This window comes from Oryctolagus cuniculus, chromosome 2 (genome assembly GCF_964237555.1).
Source record: "Oryctolagus cuniculus chromosome 2, mOryCun1.1, whole genome shotgun sequence".
Lineage (NCBI taxonomy): Eukaryota > Metazoa > Chordata > Mammalia > Lagomorpha > Leporidae > Oryctolagus > Oryctolagus cuniculus.
Window position 1 is genome coordinate 173,724,133 of NC_091433.1, and position 17,417 is coordinate 173,741,549.

General features: G+C 53.3%; 1 protein-coding gene across 1 annotated transcript in view; it reads left to right on the forward strand.

Moving 5' to 3' along the window:
* ALK (ALK receptor tyrosine kinase) overlaps window positions 1–17,417 on the forward strand; it is a 775,334-nt gene that overhangs the window by 685,628 nt on the left and 72,289 nt on the right. The window contains exons 10-11 of the mRNA XM_051843042.2: window positions 10,165–10,259; window positions 10,414–10,539. Of these exons, the coding sequence (XP_051699002.1) occupies window positions 10,165–10,259; window positions 10,414–10,539 (221 nt within the window). The remainder of the gene's footprint in view (window positions 1–10,164; window positions 10,260–10,413; window positions 10,540–17,417) is intronic.

Sequence of the window (17,417 nt, forward strand, 5' to 3'; positions counted from 1 at the left end):
TCTACACAGTCAGTGAAGAACATGAGAGGTGTTGTCCACTCCAAACCTGCTCTCCACGCAAGTGTCCCTTCCCAGAGCTATAGAGGCTGGGTTTTTTCTGCTTGTTGACGTTAGACTGGGTTGGTGCTTTGAACTGGGGAAAAATGGTGGTTTCAGGGTGAATTTTAGGCCAACTTGGATAAAGCCCTCCAAGAGCACACTCAACTGTACCCTCCAAAGGAGGTGGAAGCAGTCCCAGCTTCTCCGGTGGCCTACAAGGCTGAGGGGACGTGGGCAAGGCTGGGCTCTCCTTGAGCCTTTGTCCTGTGCCTTTTGGGCCTTTGACAGGAGGCAGGAGAAAGAGGGAGTGTGTCGTCACCAAGCCAAGCATATGTGCCCATTTGTCCTCGTCATCCTAGGTTAGATTCCGCTGCTCACAAGTTGTCAATGAGAGATGGTGGCTCACAATTAGGGAGCAGCAGAGTCGTGATTTGAGACAAAACGTTGTAGCACCCTCTTCGGAAGACAGCACCATCATGATCAAAAAGCTTCTCTGAATCTCAGTGACGACAGGCTGATGCATGGGAGCTCACGACAGCTGCTGATATGAGAGCTCTGACAACAGAGCCTGGACCAGGGCCACCTGGACACTCTGCCAGAGAGATGCCAGCCAGGACCAGCAGAGCCCATCCACTCAGTGATGTCCAGAGAACTCTGGCCAGGCATGACCTTGGTGGAACTGGACTGCCAGATGGGTCATCCAGACATGACCATGGGCAAGTGGTAGGACACGCGTAAAGGGCTGGGGCCAGCAGGAGCATGACAGTGACCCCAAAGCATGGGTACACAGCGCAGCGGAGCATTAGACCACTCTCCCTCAATGCACCGTCCTCGCTCAGCCCTGTCCCTGGTCCTGGAGCAGTCAGAAAGGAGGTGATGGTGAGGAAGGGGATTGCAGAGTCCTGCAGTCAGTCTAGGGCACAGTTTACCCACCACCTCCAATGCCACGAGTAGGGCAGTTGTCAGCCCAACCACACCAGATGCCTTGAACATGCCTAAGGACCTAAGCTTGCGCTACACTCTATGTTACTGAGGTGACATTACCTGAAGTTAACAGTAAACCTCCAATAATCAGAGCTGTATGAAAATGAAATGAAATGAAAGACAGATGTTTTCTGGGGGTCCAAAAATTGCTAAGCTATGCCAGAGGGCTCGGAGCCCTCTACTTGGGAGAGGGTGAATGTGAGCATCAGACCAAGTGTTGTGGATGTTGAGCTGTGGGTCAGGGAGATGGGCTAGGGCATGGGGGATACAGAGCTTGCAGACCGCTGGGGCTCTTGTGAGGGACCAGCTGTGAAATGATGAGAGCCTCAGAGGAAGGGTCAGAAAGGAAGAATGGGGGATCTGGAGTAGAGGCCCCTTCCTGCACTGCCTTCCTAGTGGTACCATCAGCCCAGGACAGCTGTGGAGCAGCCCTGAAAGAAGAGAGGGAGAAATGTGGTAATGGCTGAGTGTGCAGTGAGCAACCAGGCATCAATATATGCAGACGGAACACTGTGATTCTGCCAGGATCTGGCCCTGTTTCTTTCTCACAAAACAGCTCAGATCATTGCAGCAAGAAGTAGATTAGCGATTCTGAGCTTTAAATCCTATTTCTAACACTGATTTACTGTGACGTTTAGGACAAGGTTTTGCCTTTGATTGCTACGTTTCCACAATCAAGAGTGCAAAGCAGTGAGACAGGTCCAGCCCGTGAGTCTGGTGTAAGAGGCAGTGGCTCATAATGGCACTAAGTGAACCCCTTTAGAATAACAGGATGTTTGGACATGATCAAGATTTTCTTGATAACATCCATGGCTCAGTTTACAAGGCAATGGATGTGCATGTTTTTCATAACTCTTAATGCTTCTGAAAATGCAGCCCTTTGTTCTCAGCCCCTTCTCTCCCTGGGCACAAAGTCTGCAGTTTAGGGGATAACTGAGCTTCTGGTATTTGAAGCATAACAGAATCCGTTTCTCCCCATGCTGCCCTCCAGGAACCTCATCAACCCTCGACTCCCACCCTCTCTTCCATGCCAGTGACTCATACATCTTTATTTCCCCTCCTCCCCCCGAGTCCCGTAGCTGGCTTTCTGGCTGCCTAGTTGGTATCCCATCCCCACCTTCAGTATGGCCCCCACCAGTGCAGCCTGAAGAGTGATGCTTCTGCGATAGCTCTACCATTCTGGACCTGCAGTTCTTCAAGGTCTTTCTTGGCTTCACCTCTCTCACTGCCCAGAGTTAGTGTTTCCCAGCCCAGGTTATATATGTTCTAGCTCTGTAGGGGAAGAACAAAAGGAACTTCAGAAACCCCTTACTCAGTAAATAATGGGAATTACACCACTGTTCAGAATCCTCAAAGGCAAGGTCCACGCCTTAGCCATTGCTGTGCTAACAGCAGGCATAAGTTTCTGCCTTGTGTTAGGAGCTCATATAAGCATTGCTGAAAGAGAAGGATATGTGTAATTTATAACAGTGTCTGAGGAAGTTCAGGTTTCTAATAAAAATATACTATAAAGTGAGAACAATGAATTTGAATCTCTCATGCTAACGGAAAGCTTCCCCTGTGAAAATGCTCATTTTTAAAAACCAAGATGGCAGCTAAAAAGTTTCAGTGACTTGAGTGACTTGTCCCATTAATCCGCAGCCGTCGTTGCTCCTTCCTGCTGTTTGAGACCCGGCCTCACCAAGCAGAAAAGGCAGCTCATGAGGATGGTCTTGTCGGGGAGAAAGGAGCTGGAAGCCACCCTGTTTCTGGGTCTTCTCACTGCTGGGGGTGCCCCCATCCCCGGTGCCATCTCAGCCCTGCAAACCACAAGCCAGCACCACCACAGAGGGCAGAGGAAAAGGCCAGTAGTGGGGAAGCTGCGTGTTCTGAGAAACAGGGAGGGGGCGTCCCAGGCTTCTGAGAAGAATGGAGGCGGGGGCGGTCTGGCTCTAGGCAGTCCTCCCTGTCCCTGGTTGTCCCAAGGTGCTTGTTGTATACCGCATATGAGATTGAGGCAGAGTAGAGAAGTCACATGACTCTGCAGGGGATGGCAGAAAAAGTGGCCTGGACAGCAGGAGTCTGAGTTCCCAGCTTGCCTCTGCTCCTTCCCCAGGTAACTGTGCAACTTGGCGTCTTGGGTGCTCCTCTTTCTTTCTCTCTCCCTTTATCTCTTTCTTCCTCCTCCTCCCACCCGCAACACCACCACCAATCCTTCCAGTGCACTGGGCAATTCAAGCCTGCTGGTCAGGTCTTTATGGGCACAAGCACCTCCCGTGCTGGGCCAGGGATACATAGAAGCCTTTCCCCCTCAAAGCCCAGGGCCCAGAAAGAGCTGAATAGACACAGATAGAAAGAATGAAAGAGCAAACCGGGAACTTGCTAGGGATGGGCTTCCCCTGCTCTGCAGCCTGGTGGTGCATCCTTGTGGCTCGCCTTTGCATGTGTGACGTGCCAGAGCCCACACTCGGGCTGGGAGCCTCTGCTTGCAGCCCCCAACAGTGAGCCCCACAGCCAGCTCCTGGAATCTCCAAGGGCCTGAGTGGTTCGCCAGGCCTTCTCAGCCTCTGTGAAAATTCATTTCCTCTCCTGGTTCCAGGGGGCCTCCCTCATGAAGCCAGAGTCATCGTGAGCGAGCTCCAGGACCGTTCTCAGAGCCCAGAGAAGAAATCAAGTCAGGAGGTGGTAAATTACCTCTGAGAGTCGGACTGAGTGCAGAGTGGTGCTTCCCACTCCTGAAGGTGGCTGTGAATGTCACCTCACCCCCACTTCACTAAGCAGAAGCCAAAGGCCCCCAGAGTCAGGACACACATGGCCAGCCTTGGCCGTGTCCACCCCAGTCAGGTCTGCTCCCACAAACCCAAAACTGTCCACGAGCCCTTCGTCTTCAGCCAGTAACTGAAGTCAGTTACGTGGACAGTAGGATGGAGGTGGCCGGGCTTTTTCATCACATGCATTATTTGAATAGAAATGCATACCGCGACCTGAGCCTCCTGACAGTCCATTTTAGAAGATTTTTGCCGAGCAAATCAACCGCACAGTGATAAATTGGAGAGAGAGCTTTTCCTCGGCAGTATCTGCCAGCTCCATCCTAAGCAGCCAGAGCCCGTGTGAGCCCCAGCTGCGAGAAGGGATGCAGAGCTCCGCTGCTCCCAAGTCCACGGAGTCTCTGACACCGTCCATCGTTAAATGCTCTGACGCAGTGCAGCCTTTCCGTCCTGCTCTCTCTCCAAGGCGTTGCTATTCCCTGGTCCACATTCAGACAGACACCTTTTTGTCAGCTACTTAAAATCATTAAGTGAGCTTAATTAGGTTTGTCAATCCCTAAGGCTGGCAGGGAGGCAAGGAAGGCATTCTATCCACTGCCCATTAACAGTCTGCTGCCTGCGCGAAGTGGTGCCCCAATGGCATCAGCATTTCCTGAGCAGGGATCTGCCCATGGGTCTAGGAGGCACCCAGTTCCAAAGCTGCCCCCTCTCCACTTGGTCCATAGCCCAGATGGCCACCCCCCAGAGTCGCCTGGGCCAGTTTTCAACAGGCTTCTCTGTAAAGCTGAGCAAAGCAAGGCAGGGCGGACGCATTCATTATGCAAAGCCAGGCTCCAGCCAAGATCTCTAGCCAAGTCTGTTTGAGCAACAAGCTCCAAACCCCACTGGCTAGAAAAAGTGACAACAACCCACGCCATCAAAGGCATCGACTTTGGAGAAGCAGAGCTGAGCAAGTAGAAGCAGGGAGCAAAGTCCCCGCTGCTAAGTAAAGAAGCGCACCTGCCTTGTTCTTCAATAACACAGATCAGTGAGAGAGAGGGAGGAGCCCCAGAGAGCTAATTCATTCCTGATCCTTGGCCAGGCTGTGTGCAGACAGGAAGGGGAAGACTCAATCCTTCCCCAGCCAGGCAAAGGTTCTAGGCTAGGGGAAGAATAAGAACCACTGTGTTCACCAGAAACACCTGCAATCCGGGCAGCCGTGTGGCATGGACCTTGCTTTTCCTCAGTCCCAGAAGAGTCCACCCGGTGAGTGCCGGAAGGTTCCCTCAGCCCTCGACTGGCCCACCTGGTCCATGCCAGAACTTCCCCTCAGGTCCAGAGTAAGCCACCTGCTGAATGGTAGAAAGCAAGGCCTGAGGCTGACTCTGGACAGTGACTTGGGATCTGCACTTTTGAGGGACTCAGAAGAAAAGAGAGGTTGGCCGGAAAGACAGAGACTTGCTCTCGCTTGTGTCTAGCAGAGTGTGAGGGGAACCGGGAGCAAACTCTTCACCTGAGGCTCAGGTAAAGGCACACAGCCAGGTACTGTCCAGAGTAGAGGAGCCTGAATTTAGATGGTCCTGGTGCCCAGCTGCTCCCTTGGCTGGTACCCCACAGAAAATAAACTCCAAGACTGATCCTGCCGCACCTTCTCTGCTCCATCGCCTGCTGCCCCAGACCCCACTCCCAAAATACCTGCGCGTCACCCCCGCCTTCCACACCCTGCCGTGGGCCACCTTCATGCCACCTTGCCACACCTGTCCCTTCCGTGCACCTCTGGAGCGAGTCTGGTGCACTTGGGAAAGGGTAGGCCGTGCGGCCCCTGTTGGACCAAGGTGGCATCATGGGCTTTCATGTTGCCTTCTGATTAAGTCTCCGTTGATTGTTGTGAGTGTTCCTGACTCAAAATATGTGCAATTCCCAGTGTCAATCAAAGTCTTTTAGACAGCAGCTGCCACTGCCGTTGCCTCGCAGAGCACTTTAGAAACTCTTCTATTTAGAAACCGTTCCAGGCCCAGCTTGCATCATCCCATCCATGCTAAGAGGCCCATGGCTGTGAGCAAACTTTGCAGCTCTAGGCTCTCAGGAGTGAAGAAGGAAGGCAGAGAGAGGGGAGGGGAGAGCAGAAAGGGGGAGCTTCCTGCAGCTTTCCTGGAAGGACTCCTTCAGGGGACAGCAGGGACCCTGGCCCTCATTTACCTGCTCAGGCACCGCAGGCCCTCCTGGAATGTATACCCCAGATGTGGCCCAACGTGGAAATCAGCGCCCCATCTGGCTCCTCAGCCTGTGGAGGATGGACTGGGAGGTGTGCACTGGGGTGGAGAACGGGAACATGGGCAGCTTTGGACCCTTGCCGGCTGTGGTGCAGTCAGGTCGCTGTGCCTTCCTGATGTTTCCACCCAGAAACAGAGTTCTCTCTTGCCACCCTTTTATTGCAGAACACCCCAAATTAGTTTCAGTTGTTGGTATCGAATCCCCAAATTCGGATCAGCTCACCCAACGTGCAGAAAGCCAGTCACTGACTTCAGGGTGGTAGAAGAAAGTAGGTGTATATTTGCGAAGTTCAGAGCAAGGAGTGAGGCAGCCATGGCTTAATTCCCTGGCTCCTGGAGGAGCTGGGGGCAAAGGTTCTTCTAGATTGAAATTGGGGCCAAGAGGTGCATGCTCAGCTCCTGTCCAAGCTCCTGGTTGCTCCGTGTTGCTCAAGACCTTCTTTTGATGGGTCAGTGATGCCATGCCCTTGGGGAGTTTTTATGATGGCCAAATGGGCTTCAGTTGTCCTGGGAGAGTTACATGTAAGTGGCAGTTATCTCGTGCTGCAGACCTGGAATTTCTCTGTCCAGACCTGGAATTCCCTAAACAAACCCCTCCAGACAACACTGGCCATCAGGGTTTATGCATCGAAGAAGCAAATGACTTCTTGAGTATAGTGATTAGAACTGTGTCCAGCCAGCTGTACCACCTCCCTAATTCAATGAATTCCCTTTGGTCTTAAAGGTCAATCAAGGACACTTTGGGCTAAGGGTGGGAGTCTGGGTCCAGTGATATCTTCCCTATGCTTTTAGGGACCCTTGAATAGAGGTTTGGTTTCACCTTGCTGTAGCTCCAAGCACTTTGGGGAGTGGCATTTCTCCAACCTTTCCATCTCCTTTAAAAAGAACAGGGCCTGCCAGTCCAGTTGAGAATCCCAGCCTAGGTCTTGTCCTGGGTTACACAGGCTCCAACCAGGAGCTCACCTGTATACAGTGTCCCCTGCAGGGACCTTGGAGACAGCCAAGACTCACAGAGCAACCTAGCGAAGGCATGGGGCACCCGGGTAAGAATCATGAGGAGCAGGGCATCTCACACACTCACCCCTGCCCTGTCTCTGCTTCCTCCAGTTTCCCTGATCTGCTTACCGGTTCCACTGTAATTATCCTAACACAAGTATTTGATTTGGCCACTGTTGTGTTGGCAACCTGCTGTGGCTCCCCGTTTTCAATGAAATGGCAGTAGAAATTCTTCAGCCTGGCTCTCACGTGACCCCACCATCCTGACTTCCTCCCCTACCTCTCACACCAAATGGGTCCTGTCCCCAACAGTGCATCACTTACACTAGCTCCTCCTCCTCCTCCTCACTCCGCTCCACCCCCACACCCACATCCCTGAGTCCTCCTCTGCCTTCAAAACCAATGGAAAAGCCACTTGCTCCGTGAGGCACCCAGTTTCCCCAGGCTGCTGTCATTCTTCTTCCCTGGGCTCTGACAGCACTTGGGTGCACCTCCTGTGGCACCAGCCCCCTTCTGCTCTATTGGACACTGACATAGACACGCCCCATCTCTCCACTGGACAGTAAGCAGTGTGAATGCAGTTTTCCCCTCTGATTCCTCCTAGAACCCTCCCTTCACCCCTAGGCCTAAGGCAGGCCCTAATATCTGACAACTTTATGTGAAATAGAAACCGGTGCTTATCGGGGCCATGAAGAAAGATATCTCGCAAGTGCATGCCCAAGGTCATGGGTGGCTGAGTTCGTGTGTTGTCCATCGTCTCACACACATGCACCCAGCATGCCCAGGTGTCCCCCCACACAGGCCCTGGGGCTTCTCTGCTGCCACTCCTCGCACATCCAGCCAACCACCAGTCTTCTGTGCTGGACTGAGAGACCATGTGGACCCTATCGTGGGGAATGTGACTGGGCTTGGCCATGGCCTCGCCAGATTCAGGCATTGCTTCTTTAAAGCCAGACAGATTCGGATCCTCAGACAGAAAGCATTATTTGTGAATGACCAGATTTCACAAGCCGGGTGAATGCACAGGAAGATTTAGAGTAGTTCAGTTAAGAAGAATCGATGCCAGGCGTGCCGTCCAGATAAGTTTGCCTTTGATTTCAAGGCTTTCCTCCACAGAGAGAGTCCTTGTTCTCTGACCACGATAGCTCAGCCAGCGTCTGCCTCTTCTGCATGCTGCCAGAGGTCTCCTTCTCATGCCTAATGGGCTCCCAGCCCCTGCTGCTGCTGACTCCCTGGCTGGAGCCTGGCTGCCTCTCTGCAAACCCACCTGAGCACATGTTCTACCCCTGCCTGTTTCTACATGTGCCTTTCCCTCTCGGTCAGCTTCTGCTCTCGTCATCCATGCGCCCTCCGTGCTGCTTTCTCCAGTCTCAGTTCTGCCCTGGCTGCTCCACGCTGCCAGTGATCTTGGGGTTCACATTCCCTTCTTCCTCCTCTCTCCTCTCCTCTTCTCTCCTCCCCTCCTCTCACCTCCCCTCCCCTCTCCTCTCTTCTCCTCTCCTTTTCTTTACTTTTCTCTCTCTCTCCTTCTCCCTTGTCTCTCCTCTAACAGCTTTATCAAGCTATTATTTACATTGCATAAAGCTCACCTGTTGTAAGTCACTTAGCAAATCTGCAGAGTTCTGCAAAGAGCATCACGGTCCCATGTGAGGACGTCTTCATCACCCACAGACGCCTATTCTAGATATTTCCTGTACCTGGACTCATTCACCAAGAAGTCTTCACTTATTTATTGTCAGGCTTCCTGAACTTAGCGTACTATTTCTGAGGTCCACTCCCCTGCTATCTTATCTCCTGGTCCATTCTGTTTCATTGCAGAGTAGCATCCTGCTGTATGGCTGGGGAGCATGTGGTTCATCCAGTCACCCACTGATGGGCGTGGGTTCTCCATCAGTGTTTTAACATCCACATTGGAGCAGGTGCACTGTTCTTCAGGTCACTCTTAATCGGCATTCTGAAGGGTGGAAGGGTTTTTAAGGTCTCCAGGAGGCCGGCACCGCGGCTCACTAGGCTAATCCTCCGCTTTGCGGATTCTAGTCCCAGTCGGGGCGCCAGATTCTGTCCCAGTTGTCCCTCTTCCAGGCCAGCTCTCTGCTGTGGCCAGGGAGTGCAGTGGAGGATGGCCCAAGTGCTTGGGCCCTGCACCCCATGGGAGACCAGGAGAAGTACCTGGCTTCGGATCAGCGCCGGCCGCAGCGCGCCGGCCGCGGCGGCCATTGGAGGGTGAACCAACGGTAAAGGAAGACCTTTCTCTCTGTCTCTCTCTCACTGTCCACTCTGCCTGTCAAAAAAAATAAAATTTAAAAAAATTTAAAAAAAGGTCTCCAGGAAACCCTCCCCCTTATAGCAGAAAAGAGTGGATGGATAGCATTCCAGGAAGAGATTTCCCAGGAAACAAATGAACCAAAGGTATTTTTTTGGTCTGGTTTGTCTCATTCTAAAGCCTTTCCTAGCCACAGTCTGAGGACCTGGGCCTCCGAGAATCTGAAACAGCCTAGAAGAAACACTATGTCAATGGATTTACCGTTAGCACTTTACAACCCACTCTGAGATGGTTACAAACACTCCCAGGGCTCACGGTCAAGTCATTTAATCCTTCACAACCAGTCAGGCAACCACAGCTGATGCTGGACAAGACCTGGGATGCTTGAGACCCTGCTGGGTAAGAGATTAATCCTCTGGTTGCTGTAATGGGGCAATGCAGGGGTGCTAGGAAGGAGCCAGATTGTCTGAAGCAGCAAGCCCAAGGCACTTCAGGACAGCAGTTCTGTGAGCCGGCACAGATGCATTCCAATGTCTTGGTAATGATGTCAGCCCCTCGGATGAGCACCCACTGTATTTCAGGCCTGACCATTTCCATCCTTTACACCCGGAAAGCAAAAGAGATCCTCTCAGAGGAACAGAGAGCCCTGGTCCCAGGCCCACGTGCCCCGTCGGGTTTAAGGGCCAGGTGTCAGGTGCCTTCAGAAAGGCAAGTCCTCTGTGTGAGTGAGGTTGGGGAGAGGCTGTCCTCCATCCTCTTGCTGTCACTCTGGGGTTAGCTGAGACTGAAAAGCCGGTGATGAGCACACATCTGCTGGATTCTGCTGCCTGGGACACCAGCCATCCCGTCTGGTCTTCACATGCATTTCTCTCAATGCGTGCAGGTTCTGGCTCCAGATGGTCGCGTGGTGGGAACAAGGATCCAGAGCCACGGTGGCCTTCGACAACATCTCCATCAGCCTGGACTGCTACCTCACCAGTGAGTTCACCCTGCCCCTGCCACTTAACCCCCCACAGCCTCACTGTCCCCTCTAACCTGTGCCCAGCTGTCTCTCCCACCTGCCCGAAAGTGAACTCAGCTACCTGAACCTGAGAACCAGCTAAACCAGCCCCTGGGCTTTTCTCTATTCCAGTCAGTGGAGAGGACAAAACTCTACAGAGCACGGAACCCAGATCAAGAAATCTGTTTGATGGTAGCCCAAACAAGGAGTCGAAACCCAGGGAGGCCACACCAAGGACCCCCACCTTTGACCCTACAGGTAAGGGCTCAGCCCCCAGATCCAAGCAGGCTGATTTCTTGTTGCAAAAGGCAGGAGGCTCCATGCTGCGACTAGGGTGTGAAGTTGCATTTAAACAAGGAAACGACCTGTAGAAGGGGCATCCCCTACACTCTGGCTTCTGGGGCTCCAAAAGAAGGCTTTTTGGTTTTCACGACCTGGACAAAGGAAGCTTCCAGAAGCTGTGCCAAGGAGAAGCTTCCTTCTGTGTTTTGGGGAGGCTCAGACCCCCCACACACCAGAGGACCACTCTGATAGTCTCTCCCCACCTCCTGAACAAAGCAAATCTTACACAGATTTCTTCTCCTCATGGAAAGGGTTTGGGCCCAAGGCCAAGGTTACTGTTGCACAAAGCAGGCTACCCCAAAGCTTCCAGTTGGACAGATTCTCTCCAGAGCTCCCCTCAAACAGTTCTGTTCAGCACATTGCACAGTGGGAGACTTCTCACGGAGCTGTTGGCCTCCAGCCTCTGGCCATCAACTGTAGGTGTGGATTCTCAACCACTGATCATGTCAGGGCGAGGCTCTCAGAACCCAATGTGATCTTCCTGGTGGTTACAGGTCAGAGACACTAATGGGCCTGCCTGTGTCTCCCACTCCCACAAGCCAAGGGGTTCCCCAGGTGGGCCTCGGGGCCTGGGCACTTGATGCTGCTTCTGCCACGAGTAACCTGGAGAGGCTGATACACAGCATACAGTCCGCCCATGCTGTTTCTTATAGAAGATAAGTCTTTATAAAAGAGAGGCACGGATAAATGATAAATCTCTCATTGCTACTTATAAAATCCTTGTGCAAAGTCCAAAAAAGTAGAGACTTAGCCTTTTTTTTTTTTTTTGACATTGAATTCATTGGCTCGCAACTCATTAAACATGAGGAGAGAGCATTGCTTTTCTCCTCTCCCCACCTCTTCCCTTCCTTAGGACTTCAGGACACCTGCCCACGCCCACTTTTCCATCTGGAGGAGAACCTGGCCTGCTGCAATGGCTCCCCACTTCCCTCATTAGCCTCATGGCTCCTGAACCGATCTAGCCTGAAGGGGCAGCCCTGCCTGCCCCCCGCCCCAAAGCCCCACTGATCCACCACCTTTGACTTCTTGGCCCTTGGTCAGCTACCACCTCCTTGTGTGAAAGTTAGGAAACTGACAAAGTTATAAATTCAGGAGGGAGGTGAGGCTTCCCCTTCTGATGTGCAAACTGAACGTGGCTGCAAGCCCCCTGCCCTGGCCCAAGCACCAGCGCTGGCGATATAGCAGAGACTCGAGAAGCACCTGCCGATCGATCGACTGGTGGGCAGCAGCAGGCTCCAGCTAGCTCCTGGGCAGCAGTGTTTAGGAAACAGCCACTGGCCCTGCCTGACTCCAGGTTTATTGCCACCCACTCCCACAGCCCCTAACAGGCTGCTCAGCGAGGGCCTGCCCAGTGGCCACTCTGATGAGGTCACGTGGCTGCTCACAAGCCGTTGCTGACTCGCCCTGGAAGTGAGGGGCAGCCCAGGAGGCAGGAGACCACGGCAGCTGGAACACCAGCCTCCCGCACTGAGCAGCTGTACTCCTAATTCAGGGCTGGGGAACCTTTTTTCTGCCCAGGGCCATTTGGATATTTATAACAATATTCGCAGGCCCTACAAAATTATCCAAATTCGCCTGCTATGGATTTATTGACTTTCGTGTCCTGCCTGCGGTTGCCTCGGCAGGGCCAGACCACGTGATTTCCTGGGCCTTCCACGGCCCACGGGCCAGACATTCCCCACCCCTGCCTGAATTCCTCTGCAAGGGTCTGTGTGTCGGTGTTCCCTCTCCCTTCCCGAATGACCTGAACGCTGGTGGGCCCAGCATGTCCCTGGGCAGCCTCAGGAGTACACCAGCCACCTGGCACTCTGGGAAAGCTCTAGAACAGACCCTCTGCTTGCCCAGGAGCCCCTTGGTGCAGGGAAGAGAAGCTCCAGTGAGGAAGAAGCTGGGCCAGGCTTCCAATACCGCTTCTCCTCCTGGGACCCAAGCAGGGGGCACCTCGGGTCCTGATCAGGTCCCCCAGACCTGCCTTGCTGCAGACCCCTGCGAGTACATGGCGTGAGTGTCTCTGTTTCCTCTGGGAGGATCTCCCTGGGGCAGAACCGCCCTTCCCCATCACCCACAGCAGTATCCCCTGAGCCCCTGGACTCAGCTCCTTTTTTTTTTTTTTTTAAGATTTATTGTATTTCTTTGAAAGGCAGAGTTAGAGAGAGGGAGAAAGAGAGATGCAGAGAAAGGGATCTTCCATCCATTGGTTCACTCCCCAAGTGGCCACAATGGCCTGGACTTGGTCAGGCCAAAGCCAGGAGCCAGGAGCCTCATCCAGGCTTCCCACAGGGGTACAGGGGCCCAAGGACGTGGGCCATCCTCTGCTGCTTTCCAAGGCACATTAGCAGGGAGCTGGATAAGAAGTGGGGCAGCCAGGACTTGAACTGATGCCACAACCCCAGTCCCTAGACTCAGCTTCTGCTCAGGGAGAACAGGCCATACCCTGGCCCTGGCCTCACCTGGCTTTCAGGTAGACCCACCTCCAGTCCTTGTACACTTCCTCTGTGGCCAGTTCTGTGTTCAGTGATGCTAGGCAATACAAGAGCCAGGTCAAGAACTCAAAAGAACTTCCCATGTAGATGAGGATCATGTAAGCAGTTAGTATGATGTCCCTGCAGCAAGAGAGGTTTATGTGGACTCAGGTAGGCCAAGGCCATGGCTGCACTCACTCAGCAATAGTCACCCAGCCAACGTGGGCCCAGCCCCTCCCCTGTGGCTACGGCAAGGAGGGATGACCCAGTCCTCACAGTGCTGGAGCTGCTGGCCCAGGGGAGGAGAGTGGCGGTGGCGTGAAACCAAGCCAGAGCTCAGAGCCTCTATATGAGAGCGCCCCCTGGAGGTGAATAGTGGGAAGGCAAAGGAAACAGACAAGGAGTAAGCTTGACTCCTGTCTCAGGAGTGGACCAGCCTTCGCACTGGCCCCAGGACAGTCACTGTGGCTGCCCTTGGTGGGAGGAGAAGTAAAGAATCTTGCAGCTGGTGGGGAGCAGTCCAGGATATGAACCTGAAGTCTACATTTTTTCCCTAGCTAAGCTACTTGGAAGTATCAAAGTCTCCAATCAGAGATAAACACTAAAAATAGAAGAGCGGCAGGGAGAGCATCCCAGACCAGAGCCCCTGCATGAACAGCAAACAAATCAGCTCCCAACGCTTTGACAAAGAATTGAGGAGACAAGATAATAAGATTTTCTTTGCAAAGTTCAGGGCTGTCAGTTTCTACTGGGCTGGAACAGGGGTGGCTGGTGGCATTTCAGCTCCGCAGCAAGCAAGCCTGAGAGCAACACTGAGCAACACAAAGGCCAAATCGGGTCTTCAGAAAATAGCTACTCCCCGGGTCCCTGCAGCCAGTCCGTCCCGCCCTAGGGGTACCCTCTCCTCCCGGCCCACGGGGCAGAGTGGAATCGCGAAGCGTCCAGGCAGGGCTGTGCAGGTGCATCCCGCACGCCGCATTCTCGGAAGCCGTGAGTCACTTTAGGTAATCAGATGAAGAGGCTGAAAGAGAAAACGGGGCAAGTATTAAGTCCAGGAAAATTACATTTGTCAGCTTTGCACATGCAATTACGCTAACCAAATGGTTGGAATAATGCAATCACAGGGCAACGAAGCTGTCTCTCTCTCTCTCTGTCTCTCTCCCTCAGCTCCCTCTCAGCAATAGTGAAGATTGGGGTGAGATTGGGGTGAGGGGATGCAAGCAGGCTCTGCCACCTTCTCAGGGAAGCCCTGGAGAGGGAACCAGGCCCCCACAGCGCAATGGTTCTTCCTGCCTTAGCCCATGTCTGCGTGGAGTTCAGAAGCAGGAGAGAAGGGCCGAGGGATGCAGCTCAGTCCCAAACACGGTCCCGCTTCGTGGGTCATGGCATCAAAACCACAGCCTCGCCTCTGATATTATTTTATGGGAACAGTTGGTTTGCTAGTTTTTGAGTGTGCATTTCTGCTGGGGGTGGGGGTCAGGGAAGTAAAAGTCATTTAAAATATGTAGAATCGTGGGCAGTTGACTGAATAAGGAGTCAGAAAACCTTGCACCAGCAAGCCTTGGTGCTGGGCTGTTCTGGGACTGGTCCTCCCTCCTGGGACAAGTTAGCAAACCTGTGACAGCACTTGTGTTAGGAGGGTAACACAGATCCAGGAAGAGAAATGCTATTTGGAAAAAGTCAAGGTTGGGAAGTTCACAGTCTCCAAGTCCCCTGCTGTGCCCAGTTCCATGATCCTAAGGTCTAAAGGGATGTGGCATTAGGGAGCCCGCACTTCTGTGGCTCATCTCTCCAGTTAGCCCCTGGCAGCGCTCGTGTGCCCAGGAGTGAGGCTGGCAGACGGTCCATTGCCACACATGACTCAAGAACAGATGCCAATTCCAATGAGAAAGTTTTATGTGTTTCGTATAAATTGATTGAGTCTATTTCTGCTAAATGCATTATCCATTCACCACAGAACAACTATTAGAGTTAATAGAATTTGTAGCTACAGCCATTATACTCCAAGCACACCCTTCTGGGATGACGGCATGGCTGGAAGGCAGGCTTCTCCAGGGCCCCGGCCCCTGCTCACATTTGTCCTCCCACTCGCTGGGGGCCTTTGTGTCCCTCCACCCTTCCACCCTCAGGCCCTGCAAGCCTAGCCATGCCCACTTCTGTGCTGACCTCTTTGCCTTGAATTCACCCAAAATAAATAGCGCCTTCTCGTCCCCACCCCCAGAAACCTGTCATCTTATGCTCACTGGGGATGCAGACAACCCCATTCCAGGCTGGGAGTGGGAGGAAACCCAGACCCCTTCTTAGCTGTCGCTCTTAAGCATGGCAGCCTGGGAGGCAAGGGGCCCAAGATGTGAGAGGTTAGGGGACAAGGCAGGGTAACCAGAAGGTTTCCTGGGGGCTTGGATTAAACTCCGGGGTTAATCATGCCATCAGCAGCTTTCCCCAGAACTGCTCAGCATGTGCCTAATCCAGGACTTCAGAAGGTAGCCGGCAGCTGGTCAGCCCCCTGGGAACACTGGACACAGCCCAGAGTGTCCCCTGTGTGGCTGTGTCCCAAGTCGGGGGAGGGGCGCCTGGGAGTGCTGCTCATTAACAATGCAGATTCGTGGGCCCCTCTAGCAAGCTGTCGGGAAAGTCTGATTAGCACCAAAGCTTGGGGAGCCAGAACTACAGCGCCAGCTCCTCATTACAGCCGAGGAGCCCGGGGCCGGGGGAAGGTGCTGAGTTACGCTCAGAGCCACACAGCCCTCCTGAGCTTCCACCTTGCAGACAGCACGTGCAAAGCCTTGAGTTGCATTCTTGCCACCCTCACTGCACGTTACTGAGCGCCAGGAGCGGTGCTGCGCTCTCAGTGGCATGATCTCATTTCTGGGGGCTGCAGTATGAGTCCGCGTTTCCAGAGGAGGAGAATGAGGCCCAGAGAGTAACTTGCCCTGAGTTATACGCCTTGTGTAAGAGGCTGAGGAGTGAGCTTCTTAACAATCGCACAGAAAGTACTCTTCTCAGCCAGGTAGCATCTGTTAGCACCAACTTAGGACAGAGGCACCTTAGAGGGATCCCAGCGTTGGATGGGTCCTCTGAAGGAACCTCTCCTCTGAACACTCTGCTTCTTATGTTAGTTTTTGCTTAAACGGCACATCTGCATCTTCACTCACATTCAAGACAGTGCACGAGGCAGGCCAGTGCCTCCATGCACATGTAAGAAAGCTGATAATTGCAACTAATCGGCATTCCGCCTTGCTCCCCAGCGTTCGCGGATGCAGTTGGAAAGCAATGCTCTTGGTGCCCAGCCACTGGAGAGAACAGTTCTTTAGAGGGTGGCTGGCTTGCAGCCCTACATACAACTCGGGGGAGCCAGAGACTGCACTGCCGTTTCCTGCTCACTGCACTGCTGCGTGGTCGCCCTTTTACTAGTCTCAGGTTATCGCCTATTGATGGCCGGCACACTAGTGATGACACATGAAGCATGAGCCGTGACAAGGCTCGCGGGCCCCCAGGCACTGCCACAGGTTGGCCTCCTCCCCGTTAGGTTGTCAGTCTTCATTTGGGTGTGCCTGCCCTCACTGGGAGCAAGCAGGCTGTGGAATTAATTCGTGATTCATGATCCCCGTCACTGATAGTACAGGGTCCCTTCCCGCAAGGGAAGTGGCTTGGTCCAAAGGAGAGCCAGTCGGCACCCCCCAGAGGTGGCCACCACTGAGGACCAGCTAAGGGGGAGAAAGCACTTCCCCCAGTAACCCTGGGGGCAGTGACAGAGCGGAAGTGAAGCCGGGGTTGAGGGCAGAGTGCCCACCAGCTACAGAGCTCCCCAGTGTGTGTCCCAGCATTTGTAGCATCCGTCCAGTTGTACATGGGACGGCAGGTGCTAAGCACATTCAGTCTCCTGCAGACCTCCTGAGTTTAGACATCACCACAAGGAAGCAATGCAGTGTCTTTCTTTTAAACTATTCTTAAATTTTTAATTGACCTATAATAATTTCATGTATGTATGGGGCAGAGTGTGATATTTCAATCCATGCACACGATTGTAATAATCAGATCAGAGTAACTGGAGTTCTCAGCATGGCTTTTTTTTTTTTTTTTTTTTTTTTGACAGGCAGAGTGGACAGTGAGAGAGAGAGACAGAGAGAAAGGTCTTCCTTTGCCATTGGTTCACCCTCCAATGACCGCCACGGCTGGCGTGCTGAGGCCAGCGCACCTCGCTGATCCGATGGCAGGAGCCAGGTACTTCTCCTGGTCTCCCATGGGATGCAGGGCCCAAGTACTTGGGCCATCTTCCACTGCACTCCCTGGCCACAGCAGAGAGCTGGCCTGGAAGAGGGGCAACTGGGA